This window comes from Maniola jurtina, chromosome 1, assembly GCF_905333055.1.
Source record: "Maniola jurtina chromosome 1, ilManJurt1.1, whole genome shotgun sequence".
In the NCBI taxonomy this organism is placed as follows: domain Eukaryota; kingdom Metazoa; phylum Arthropoda; class Insecta; order Lepidoptera; family Nymphalidae; genus Maniola; species Maniola jurtina.
Genome location: NC_060029.1, coordinates 7,494,194 through 7,508,353, shown reverse-complemented (window position 1 = coordinate 7,508,353; position 14,160 = coordinate 7,494,194). Strand labels below are relative to the sequence as shown.

Genomic DNA, 14,160 nt, shown 5'->3' with positions numbered 1-14,160 from the left:
CCTCCGTCATGTGGGGCTTGCACCAAACTTGCACTACTACGAAATCCATTTCGGAATACGGCACCCGGAACGAGGCGCGCTATCTCCTAACATAGGTATAATACCTATTTAGAACACTTACTATCTGTCATCATAATCTATGACAACCTCCGAGTATTTACCTGGTAAAACCGTAACTTTAGAATAAAATTTAGTATATAAGCAGGCTTCATTTAGAAATGAAAAAATCCCTATTTTATTTTTCAACGATTATAAACACAACTTTCATTCAAAAATAATAAGCTTAAATTCATTTTAAATAATATTTTGCGACGAAATGACGCGCACAGTCCTTCCGCCATGACAGTCCAGTGGACACTGAATTCCATAGAGCGCCTGCAAGAAAATAAATAGCACAGGAAGTTTTTTGGTTAGTTTTAGATTATTTAAGAAACGAAAAACATTTAGTATAAAACTAACAGTTAAAATTGATTGCTAAACCTAAACATATCATTTTCTGGAGGTTGGCTTCAAAGTATCAAGATGTTAAAGAAAACTTTTACAGAACAAGTTGCGAACAGCAATGTTTTCAACTTGGTTTTTTTTTTTATTGGGATAATGTATACTAAATAAAAAGAGGCACTTATAATCTTCACAAACTGAAGTTTTTAATTGCATGTATTTAATAGCTGTTAATGCTTTAGAAAAATAAACAATTTACTTCAAAGTACAGCATTTTTGCGATTTGTCAAATAGCAATTACCTTAACTAGCTAACTTAATAAAAATAGCTAGGACAATTTGCGTTAGGAAACACTGACAAGGATTTATTAGTGGCATTGTGTATTCACTCCATAATGGCTTTTTTTTTCTATTCATAGTGTAGAGAACCTTGCAAAATCTTTAATTACTAGACTCAGTGGTTTAAGTTCTACGTGGATATCACTGTTTATCCTATTATCAAAAAGAATAGCTTTTTTGATGATTTCCTGTTTTCTCTTCCCTTCTCTTTGGAATGTCCTATGTGCTTCTGTGTAGCTCTGTGCTTTCAGTTGCTTTTAGGATTTTTCATACCTAATGAAAAGTAAGAATGGTGGTGGTTTGTGAAAGCAACCAAAAAAGCAAAAACACATGGGACAGCAACGTGCAGCATGCGATGTGCACCGCCCATCCCCCCACTACAAAAAGAAGGAAAAGCAAGCAATATGCACCACCACCACACAACATCACAACCACGTAACACCACACAAATCGTCTTAAACCCACTAAACGTACCTACGTTTCACTCCGTCACCAGAGCATCCTCATGAGATTAGACTCCACTATGCGCAATTTCAAAAGTGCATTTTAAAATATGAAGCTTGTTGTTCCTCGTGAAAAGCATATTGCTTCCGAAATAATTAATCATACCACCGCGTTATTCGGAAATCGTTTACCGTTTGTTTATATTGTCAAATAGGTTTGTATAAACCTTCACTTAAGTAGAGTGTCTCTGCGCACATTACGATAAATTGTAAGAAAATCTGCACGTTCGCAGCAGTACAAGTAGCTCTGGGATTTTGCCAATCCGCAGTAGTTTCAGGATAATAGTTAAGCTTTCAAATCTTTTGGTTAGCAGATGCTTCTACTGTAGGTACAGCAAAGTTTGGATTTTTCACTTTTGAAATAATATTGCGAATAAGCTAGAAAGGTTATTGTTTTAAAACATTTACTTTTCATTATTCTTTACTCCTGAACCTAAATCAAATAGTAAGGTTTTTTTAATAGTTTACCATATTTATGTTCCTGTGAATTTATTCTCATAAACTTAACTTAAAATCTCGTGGGAATTCTTTGGTTATCCGGAATAAAAAGTCCGTCTCTAGTTCGTTATGAGAAGCAAATTATCTATGTACCAAATGGGTCTGTTAAAAACGGGTTAATGATGGGCCATGAAAAGGACAGACAGACACACTTTTGCATTTTAATTATTAGTTATCATACATTTAATTTATTAATTGCTTAACACATATTTTTGTGTTCTTCAGTATGCTTACAAATGTTTAACTAAAAATTTTATGTAAACGTATGCCTGAATATTGATCGAATTTTGTGTTCAAATATTTGGTAAGTTGGGATAAAATTGTAAGTACACTGGATAAATATGAAGAGGTTGAAGTCAAAGAAAGCGTTTAGATAAGAAAGAAAAATAGACATTTTTATGTTAATTTTCTCTATCCTTATTTATTGCTATACAATATATTTTTCCTATAAAATATCCTGTACGAAATTGTTTTCTATCAAAGACTTATTGCCTTATTTCTTATGGACATAGTAAATTTTATCCACATTACCGCCGTATTTTAGATTAATAAAATGTACGTTTCGCTTGAGGTAAAAATATTCATCAATAGTTTTTAGGTGACTTTATTCCATTGTTTGTGGCTTATGAGAAATTAATATTGAGTACATAATATAACCTACTTATAGTTAGCCTTGTCACAAAATATTCAAGTATCTAATAGGTACCTATTGTGCCTTCTTACGAGAGTAATTTTTTTATAGTCTTTTTCGTTTATAAGGTTTACCGCAAAAGCTTAAAGCATTTATATCCATCAATAAAACAGGTTTATTTGTACAATATTATATTAACTGTTATTTATTTTATGAGACGGATCTACAAAAAAAAATCATTTTATTTGTACAATATTTTTACTCAATTAACTAATATTTACTGTATGAGACAAATCTACGGTAAAACTATTTTATTTGTACAATATTCTTACTTTACTAACTATTATTCATTTTATGAGATGATTGCCTACTTGTTTTTGTTCTTACCAACCAATTACAAACACACTCTGTCAGTGTTCTTAATGTCAGGGCAGTGTACTATACTTGCTTAACGTCAGGATGTTAGGAACTTGAAAGTGAAACTTATTATAAGATAGTGTCATCAACCCAAATACCGTCATGCTCACAACACAAGCGAATTTTATTATAATAGTTTCATTTAGAAATTCCGAAGTTGTTCTATCTATGCACTCATGGTAATGTTAGAGCATAAAAGTTCACATTTTGCTCTAATCGCATTATGTACACATATGTAACTTTACTTTAAGTTAGACCAAGAAATTTCTCCTTATGTAGATTCTTCGTAATGCTTTCACTACTGAAGATAATATCACGAATTCAACTGAGTAATTCTTCCATAGTTTGCGGAAGTTTCAGTAGTATATTCGATTTATGAAAAAAGGATGTAGTGTGCTACGCAGCCGTAGCGCAGTATGACGCACTCAGTCATAACTATTCACTTGTACTTGTAGCTGTTTTAGTTTGATGTAAAACGATTCAATATAGAAGTACTTAGTTGTCTTATAGACGAGCGGCACTTTGTCGGATGCTGTCGTTGTCGCGTAACAGCCGCTGGCGTCGTCGTAATGTCGACAACCGCGACAGATGCCTGTGCGCCGGTTGCAGATACTGATAGGTATGCGATACTAACTGCCAGCGTCTCGACGGCAGCCGCCAGCATGCGATGGCAGCAGTGGACAAAGTGCCGCTTTTCTGTAAACACACATAATAGACGCTTTTATAAAATTTATACGTAAAACCATATTTTGTATCGCATAACTTGTATGATAATGTTTTTTTTTAATGCTAGATAATGATGAATGAGAATTAAAGCAAAATAAATCAAAAGTAGATTATCCATTCGGCAATTTCGCAGTGTTCAGAAACTTACCATTTATAGTCACTTGTGGAAGGTTTAACATCGATACTTGGTTGGAAGTTTAGAAACAACCCTCATAAAATGTCTTGCTCGAGAATGGGTAGTAAAGGCCAGTGTCTCTTCCTTTTGGGATTTAATCATAAGTGGCCGTGAGGCCCGTTGAAAATGACTCCGCTCATACTCACCCCTAAACTCTTGGGAAATACCCAATAATACACGACTTCCGGGTATTGGAACGAAAACGGCATTGAATTGAAATATTTGTAAATATGTGCATGTGATTTAAGATGTTTCAAAACATTTTACATCCGAGAGAGAGAAAACTCAGGTTGAATCAGAATGTCTATTTTCCTGCGCGTCCGTTTCCATCGATGTTATTTGCGTATTCTTTAGACCTGGCTGCTTGCATGATGGCTCGGATTCGGATCGTATGCAATGCGCAAGCGTTCATACAAGTATAGTTGATTCGGTCCGTAAACTATGCTTCGAATCGGAGACATTAATCTCGGCTTCGGGAATTGAAATTCGGATCTATTGCGTAACCTCTCATATAAATAGTATTCTTTGTTTTTTTTTACATATCCACGTACATAGATGAATAATAACATTTTACATTACACATAAGTTATTACGGCTCCTTCCAACCGAGATTTCTCGGATTCGGATCGTGAATTCTTGGATTCGGATCAGATGCAGTGCGTATAAGGTAGAGCATAAAGATTCAGTTATGCTCTAGTTTCGCAGCTGTATAATCACAAAATAAAATCCATTATGATTACTTGTTTCATTCCGCAATAACTCATGAGTTATGTGCAGTTACAAAATCGTTGTGATAAATATCTCATTTAGTGTCCTGCCCAGTCGACCAGCAGTTCTTTGCAATATAATTAAATACAGATTGTAAAACAATTCGTGACTACAGCTGTGGGTTCCCAAAATGTAATTATACAAAATACACGCTATAATAATGAAATAATATCCCACTTAAGATAATAATATACCTAATTTACGTTTGTTGCTCAGAATATAATATATTATTTAATTTAAAATAGGGTTGCCGTTTAAATAAAATGATTTTTTTAACTTGCCAAAGTATAAGTACTTATATGTCAGATGCTTTGTTTTTAAACGCACCTAAAGTTTAAAATAATTGTTTCATTTAGAGACATGCCAGCTTAAGTTGAAACAATTTATTAGTGAATAAAAATTTGAATACGTTAATATACCTAAGTCTCATTTTTTCATCACTCAACCCAGTATCTGGGAGGTATCAAAAGTTCTAGTACCTACCTCCTCGCAGGATGTGCTCAGTGTTTTCTTCAGCCCATCGCGTCGTTGCCCCGAAACTCTAAGTTAGGTTTATGTTCATGTGTTTTAGATAACGGTCACCGTGCCTCACCGTAACTGTGCGTCCGCAAATAAAGCAACTGGACATATTTTCAACAAATGTCCCTAATTTATCTTTGCTTACGTGTACCTCAAGCGGTAGCAATTTCCGCTCTAATTTTCTTTTACTCACGACTAGAGATGGAATTTCACAGGTAGAGTGTGAATGATCTCGAAGCAAAATCTAACAAAGTTTGAATTACATTTTATCCCGCTTAAATTTCGCGCGCGCACGGTCATCGACTCGAGCCACGAGATAAAGAATGCGCGAGCGAGAACTCTCGCATAGCTGCGTGTTAGAAAATGATTTTTTTTTGGTTTAATGTAGCAAGCAATCGATTGCAACAGTTCACGGAAAGCGAATTTTTGCATTTACAATAAAATTAAATATCAGCGCTTTTGATCGTGATCATAATTTCTAGTGAAATTAATGTAGCAAACCAAAAAGTTAAAACTTCCCATCAAAAATCGCTTGTGAAAAATAATAATTTCACCAATGAAAATAATTTAAAAGTAGCATTAATGCTCATCTCTGCTCACGACCCTGTAATGCAGATTAAGGTTCGTTTGGAGTATTCATTAGACTGTCTCATAAAAATGTATACAAATGTAGGTTGAATTCGTTACTTTCATCTGTTCAACGCTTATTAAAAGATTATAAACTTTTATGTGACGCAAAAAATGTTGCATTTTAGACAAGATGATGCTCGCGACTTTGTCCGCGTGGGTTGGGATTTTCAAAATCTTGATGGGCCTCTAATTTTTTGAATATGTGCCGGTATCCATAATACAAGCTATCTCTTTACGTCAAAATAGTTAAAAGGAATAGGCCGTGGTAAAGGAAGGAAGGAAAAGGTAGGTATAGACAGAGAGACACATTCTATTCATTGGCATTTACTCGTATAATTATTATATAACGGCACAAACTAGTGCCACACTTAATACTTAATAACTTTTTAAATCTGTGAAGAAATTGCTTATGCTATTTTTGCACCACGTGGGCAATATTTCAGATACCTAGTCTATAGTTATCCTATTCCTCATTATATACATATACATTAGCTTTGCTATGTTGAATCTGGTGCTAGTACTAACAAAGTTAGCTCACGGATTCTCGCGATTTGTTGATTTAAGTTCGGAAATTTAGTTGTTCTTGAAAAGCTATTAACTGTAGTAGGTACTTATAGTATAACAAACGCGAGTTAAACTCTTTATATAAAAGGTGCATAAACTGAGAGAACTAAAGAAATGTTGTTCATTACAAGAATCAGGATGAAGACTAAAAGAAAGTTTACACTTCTGTCAATAAAGATTCTGTTTTTTTTTTGTTGACGATAGACGAAAGATTTGTACGTTTGCAATCGATGAATTTTGAAACTACTGAACCGATTTTAACAATTCTTTCTCCATTAGAAAGCTTCTTTATCCGGGAGCAACATATTATTATGTATAAATGTAAGATTGGTAGATATACCAAATTTCGCCCGAGCGAAGGCGGACGGATCAGCTGGTGTAGAATAAGACGCGAAAGAATCTGCAAGCCCACCGCATTTTTAACCTCAGAAACATAAGTAGCATTATTTGTGATAAATAAAAAAAGTCACGACCCCTAGCAATTCTCCAGCAATCAGAGGGTATTTTATGTGAATAACGACTTTATATTATTACTAGCTGACCCGCCCCGGCATCGCTAGATTGGAATTCTTGAAAATCCGTAAGAGGATAGAAATTCCAAAAATCCTGGAACACGTACTGTACCTACTTCTTCATTTTTGATCGAAAAGCCAATAATTTTTTATGGATATAAGGGATATAATTTGGAAATTATGGACTTTCAAACTTTACACATCTAAGAAGGTCATAAAATCAAAATATTTTTATTCAATTAAACTTTTACAAGTACTTTTGAATCGTCAAGAACATCTACCACTGGTTCGGAAAGCTTATAATATAGGTACACAGCATTTGAGTGAAAACTTGCACCACAAAAATATCTGCTTTTTAACTACTTAATTATGTCATGGTTTATTTGAAAAAGCCATGAGACACCACACGTATGTACAATCTCTCGTCATAACTCGATTCTTTGTTTTGCTTTCAGTGACAAAGTTCATCCGTATTGGCATCGCAGACAAGAATGACAACCCGCCGTACTTCGACAAGGAGTTATACGAGGCGGAAGTCGACGAAAATGAAGACATTCAGCACACGGTCCTCACCGTCACCGCCAAAGACCACGACGAATGTGAGTACCTAGCATAAACCTACCTACCGAACAATATTTTTTTATAAACATTTATAATCGATTTTAGAAACACAGGTCCTGGCAGTTTATACCACTACTTTCTTTTGATATTCCACAGGTAAATAAGAATAAGTACCAAATGGTCTATTGTTGCAAGTTGAAATCCAAAAATGTATGATAATAATTTTAACATTCTTATTTTCAGTGATCTAATGATATATTCTTTCGTAAATAATTTCTAAAGTCCCCGTTTAAGTGAAAGTTAAATATATTGAATAATAAAACACGAAAATTGTGACAAAAAGTATCATGATTAAAAATCTTGTGATTATAATATTAGTTATCTCCACTCAAATTTTAAAATTTGTTTCGAATAACTCAGAGATAGACACATTCTGTAGACCCCATACAAAGGAATTTACGTGCTATGTCTGGAATTTCGGTCCTCTATCCAAAATTTGATGAATTTAATTGGATGGATTTTGAATAAGTCAATATTAAAAACCAACGAATAGTTATAATTTGTTAGAGATTAAAATGGGTGAGTGCGGTTAATGTTTATTAAGCTAGGGTTTGTTAGGAAAGATGCAATGTTTTGATCCACTAATTTTACGAATAACTCGACGTAAGTTTTAAGACTCCGTTTCTCAAATGTTGTTGAGCGATTAGTGGAAACTCACGGACATACTGATATGCAGTTTGATACATGGATAATAATGTAATTACACTCAACTCCATTCAGTGTAAATTGTACCGAGTTTAACAAGGTTTCAGTGACTTGATGACAGCACTCGGCGCTAAATTGGGGCAGTTATGTGGTGGCATCACTTTCCTAGGACAGCCTAGCTTTTAGACAAAATTCTCATAAAAGTAAATAATTATTGTTCCTAAAAAAAAATACCTGACCCACTGGCTTCACTCGGTGGTATTTCTTAAAAATTTTTCTTTATTAGTAAGGGTTTTCGTTACCGAGAAAATCTCAAATTTCTAGACTCAACGATTTAAGATGTACTTTGATTTATCAGTCAGTCTTTATCTCTTTACATATTATATAGATAGATAAGACTGAATATTAGCCACTTGACTGAATTGTCCTTGACAATGGCGCAGACGGTTCAACAATCTCTTTGAGACCTAAACTTTTATCTATTGCGTAGGCCACATCATAATCTTTGAGGTACAAAAGCTCTTTGAAGAGATTGAGGTACTATTGACGCGCAAGTTTAGTGCTATCGAGGCCTGAATTTTTATAGTTATATCTGCAAAAGCTAAGAAATTTCAATGAATGTTGACCAAATACCCAATCTATCTAGCAACACTTTTTATATTTTCACTGTGTACTTACCTATATCCTGTAGTGGTAAATCAGTGCCTATTAAACAAAAATTAAAACCGCCCGTTTTTTTGCAAAGGGGCTTATAATAATTGCCCACAGAACACCTTGGCTCTCTTTCACCATAAATGTAATTACCTGATCGAAAATCTGGCATCTTATCGACTAGGTTAGACTTTTTAGACTTCACATGTAAAATTAGCGCATTCTTCTGAATGTTTAATTTCATTCCTTCAACAGTGATTTTAACAAAATAACAGTCTTTACTTTAAAATATAATCACAGCCAAGTACTCGTAGTGAATGCGGAATTTATAACAATTCCATTCAGTTATTACTTATTCGCTGTTCAACTCAGCTTATACCGATTTTGAAGGGATAATCCATTATTATCTTTCACAAGGATTAATGTTAATATGCAGTTTTATAAAGAATAAGTTGGGAGTTATTCCTGCATTAAAAATAACATTAAACTAGTGCTTTCACTGGATCAGCTAGTTGACGGGACTTTTACGACTGCATTCTCAATTACCAGTTAATTGAGTATACTAAACTAAAGAGAATGCCTTTCAATCACAGTTATTGAATAGCGCTGTAAAAAAGAGTTGTAAAAATGGATCAGCTTTCGTTACCTTTTATAGCTTCTTACAGTACAACCAAATTAATAATGCGCATAGTCGTCACTGTTCGGCAACGGTCGTATGATACACATGATATTGACTCCTATTTGTTTATAACAAGGTGCAAAATGCAAGTGCATTGTTTAGGGCTCTTACGATTCAATGATTCGGAATATCTGATCGGATCGGATCTACATGCGCATTATTAATTTGGGTGTACTGTACCTATTAGGTATATTATTCAATTTATATATTTGAAAATCTAAAATTATATATATTTTACTAGAGAATGCCCGCGACTTCATCCGCGTGGATTTAGATTTTTATAGATCCCGTGGGAACGCTTTGATTTTCCGGGATAAAAAGTAGCCTATGTCCGTCCCCGGAATATAAGCTAGCCCTGTACCTTTCGTCAGAATCGGTTACACTGTTGGGGCGTGAAAAGGTAGCAGACAGACAGACAGACGGACATACTTTCGCATTTATAGTATTAGTATGGATTATTAAAGCGTAGAATATTGATTGAAGACGTTTTAATAATTTTAGATACATAAATAATAATAATTTGTTCAATAAGATATCGATCGATAATAAGATATTGAAATTAAGTTACTTCATCCGTTATACCGATTGATTGCATTACAAATGTTCCGATTATGAATACCTAAATATAATAAATAGGACAAAATTAAGACTTGGCCTCACAATCTTGTGGTCCTAAAATCGGAACTTGTTAAGTTTAGATATGCATGGAAACATAAAATATTTAATACTTATTCAATCTTTTTTCAAAAAACATGGAAAATTAAATAGGTAACAGCGTGCACGCTGACCAGAAATGTAATGAATAACTTTAAAACTCATTTAAAATTTATCAAATTGCATTTTATTTTGCACACCGCAGATAAACTACTGTGTCAAATTAAATTATAACATTCATATTATAAAGCTTACATGCGTATTATATTCCATAGATATTCTGCAATGTATTTTATTTATATTACTGAGATAAATTCAAAATATACAAAATTTCATTTAAGCCTGTATAATATTGGTCTAAATACATTTTCATCAAGAGTCTTTGTGCCAGCACCAATACCTTGTATATTACTTCAAGGCTTTTGTTCATTTAAATTCCGATCCTTTTTGAAATGGAATTTCATTGGTATACAAAATACCTAATTCAATATCAGTAGATTACTGTTCCATTCGTTTAATTGTACCCACACATTGCTGAATAGGTACTAGTAAAAAAACCTAACATAAGCCTATCTACCAAATTTCATTATTCTAGGTCAACGAGAAGTACCCTATAGTTTTTCTTGTCAGACACGACAGACAGAGGGACAGGCGGACAGACAGGCAGACAGACAACACAGTGATCCTATAAGTGTTTTTTTTTCTTTTGGAGGTACGGAACCCTAAAAATGGTTCAAAATCATTCTAACCAGTAATTGTAGGTCAGGGTCGTTTTTGGTACATTGGGAGTCAATTTATAATATAAATGTAGCTGGCAAAGTATCATCGTTCGTAGCGTCAGAGCCAGTTTGGCAAGTTCCTCGCAATTAAATGTTTACACGGGAAACTGGGAACGTTCATGAATCAAATATATACAACTTGAATTTATGTATACAAGCTGAGTCACCCCGGCTTTACACAGAGCTTACGTATTCTATACTAAAATAGACGAAATAATTTCTTCATTTCTAACTCAGAAAAGATTTCTTCATCGTTCGAATCTACCTGGAAAAGTCCGTTTTATAAACTAGCGCCGAATACTTGTTCACACTGAAACATGACTAACTATACTATAAGACTATGGAATCGTGCACTTCGTTACCTATCTTTTTTTGTATTAAAACACTTTATTTTAAGCAAATATACCGACACATTTGAATGCATGCACGTGACTTTTTATAATATTTAAATATCATATAAAACCTATTGGTCGCTAATTAACAGCATTAATTTTATTTAGGATTTCTATATTTTTCTCCGTGATTTAGATGAAAAGCCTTTGTGCGAGTCTGTACTCCAATTCACTTATTGGCATTTACGTATATTATATTACGTTCACTCGTTTGTCATCTGAATCTCAATGATTCGAATATTACTTCCAAAAGTAAGAGTTCTCAGTTTCAATATTAGAATGGAAAATTTCGGGTACTATTGTACGATCTGGTAGCGAGAAGCAATTATCGCACCCTCGACACACTTTCTTTTATTGACAAGGACAGCGTTATACGTAAATCAAGCAGGACAAGGATAACGCTTTATTATGTGAGTGTCGTTACTTCATGTACTCGTAGTGATGGTTAGTATTCTTTATAATACGTATATAACTCGATATGTTGTGTTTGATCGACTAGGAAATACGTGTATAACTCGTAGTATTGTGTTTGATCCACTAAGAAATACGCGTATAACTCGTAGTATAGCATTTGATCCACTAGAGAATACGTGTTTAACTCATAGTATTGTGTTCGATCCACTAGAAAATACGTGTATAACTCGTAGTATTGTGTTTAATCGATGAATTGCACCGTTACTAAGATCTTTTATATAAAATGTAGCATTTAAAACGTAATAAGCATATAAGAATTCCGCTTTCATAATACCTACCTACTTTTATTAAAATGGCAATAAAAGTATAATTGGTTCTAATTGCTTGAGATGTGAGTGGTGCTTTTAACTTTATTACAATTTGCAAACGACACTGGTCATATTAATTATTCTCTACGGTCGCTTAAGTTTATTCTGCAGAAAGTAATAATCGTTATGAAATTCTTGTTTGGTGCCTTTCTATCTCAATACGGCCAGCTTTTCAGCTTAAAATTGAATCAGAATGAAATATCATTGAAAAAGTATTGCTAGACTGACTGCATTTGATCCACTAGAGAATACGTGTTTAACTCATAGTATTGTGTTCGATCCACTAGAAAATACGTGTATAACTCGTAGTATTGTGTTTAATCGATGAATTGCACCGTTACTAAGATCTTTTATATAAAATGTAGCATTTAAAACGTAATAAGCATATAAGAATTCCGCTTTCATAATACCTACCTACTTTTATTAAAATGGCAATAAAAGTATAATTGGTTCTAATTGCTTGAGATGTGAGTGGTGCTTTTAACTTTATTACAATTTGCAAACGACACTGGTCATATTAATTATTCTCTACGGTCGCTTAAGTTTATTCTGCAGAAAGTAATAATCGTTATGAAATTCTTGTTTGGTGCCTTTCTATCTCAATACGGCCAGCTTTTCAGCTTAAAATTGAATCAGAATGAAATATCATTGAAAAAGTATTGCTAGACTGACTGCATTTGATCCACTAGAGAATACGTGTTTAACTCATAGTATTGTGTTCGATCCACTAGAAAATACGTGTATAACTCGTAGTATTGTGTTTAATCGATGAATTGCACCGTTACTAAGATCTTTTATATAAAATGTAGCATTGAAAACGTAATAAGCATATAAGAATTCCGCTTTCATAATACCTACCTACTTTTATTAAAATGGCAATAAAAGTATAATTGGTTCTAATTGCTTGAGATGTGAGTGGTGCTTTTAACTTTATTACAATTTGCAAACGACACTGGTCATATTAATTATTCTCTACGGTCGCTTAAGTTTATTCTGCAGAAAGTAATAATCGTTATGAAATTCTTGTTTGGTGCCTTTCTATCTCAATACGGCCAGCTTTTCAGCTTAAAATTGAATCAGAATGAAATATCATTGAAAAAGTATTGCTAGACTGACTGTTCGTGTTCAGGCCAATGACGTTATAACATATACATGTTACGTTCATATTATGACGGGGCATATAACATTCGTGCTCGATGATGAGAAAGACAGAAGATTTAAAAGGCATGATTAAAACGCATGAGTGTAGAAAACATAGCCTCTACAAAATATGTGACCCTGTGTAATAGTTATCATATCTACATCTTTTTGTATAATATGTAATATCGTTGGTTCAGGTTAAAATTATGTAAACAGTCGGTATATCAGTGGGAGACAATTTCGATGATTTGTACAATTTTATCGTGCTAGTGAAATCTCCCCTGGGACCCATTTCGGAAGGCATTGACGGAATTGGAAGTAGGTATAGTAAAATTTTCTCTTACAACGTCGTAAATCTTTTGGCCTCATCGGCAATATTCGAGCGCTTGTTTTCGAGTAAATGTAGTTTTATTTTTGGTGATGTCTGTTTTTAGTAGTCGATAATATCTAAGTAATAGTAAATATTATAATAGGAGTTGGGAAGAGAATAGTAGGTGGGAAAGTCAATACGACGAAAGGACCCCTGGCTTAAAGTGTGGAAAATGTGATTTCAGTTAAATGTCCTGGGATTTTGTTTCATATGTTATAGATTTCAGAGCCCGGAGCTAAATTCTCTATGTGTGCCACCACTGCTCCCGAATGCCTTTCAGAGTCTTACCGGAGGCTTTACATAACCTAACATAATCAAGACAACAGAATCAATATTATTATCATACATAATTTCCCACTTCTTACTTTGGCTTGTTTGCATCTTCGTCATGCCACAGATTACGTAAATATCTCATAAGTTAATATTAGTTACCATCCAATTTAAAAGTTAACTCTCGGTAAGGCAAACATCGAATACCTATCTTTCAGTAAAGTGAACACCAGATTGTGTTTTGAAGAGACTGGTAATCTTATCTAAAACAATCAAAAGTCAGTGTACTGCGTACTCGTTCGTGGAATGTAATTTGTACACATTACATTGATATAGGTGTTTATTGTACATGGCTTGTCAGAAAAGGATCGTGAAGGAATACCAGAGGAAAACAGTATATTATTACCCTTAAAGCCCCTTGTTTGTCTTGGCGTATTTGCATTTCATTAGGTACT

The 14,160-nt window shown here is 33.8% G+C and overlaps 1 protein-coding gene across 3 annotated transcripts in view; it reads left to right on the top strand.

The window, feature by feature from the left end:
* LOC123867484 (neural-cadherin-like) overlaps positions 1 to 14,160 on the top strand; it is a 201,076-nt gene that overhangs the window by 96,039 nt on the left and 90,877 nt on the right. For all 3 annotated transcript variants that reach the window (XM_045909533.1, XM_045909541.1, XM_045909549.1), the window contains exon 2: positions 7,178 to 7,321. In XM_045909533.1, coding sequence (XP_045765489.1) covers positions 7,178 to 7,321 — 144 coding nt within the window. The remainder of the gene's footprint in view (positions 1 to 7,177; positions 7,322 to 14,160) is intronic.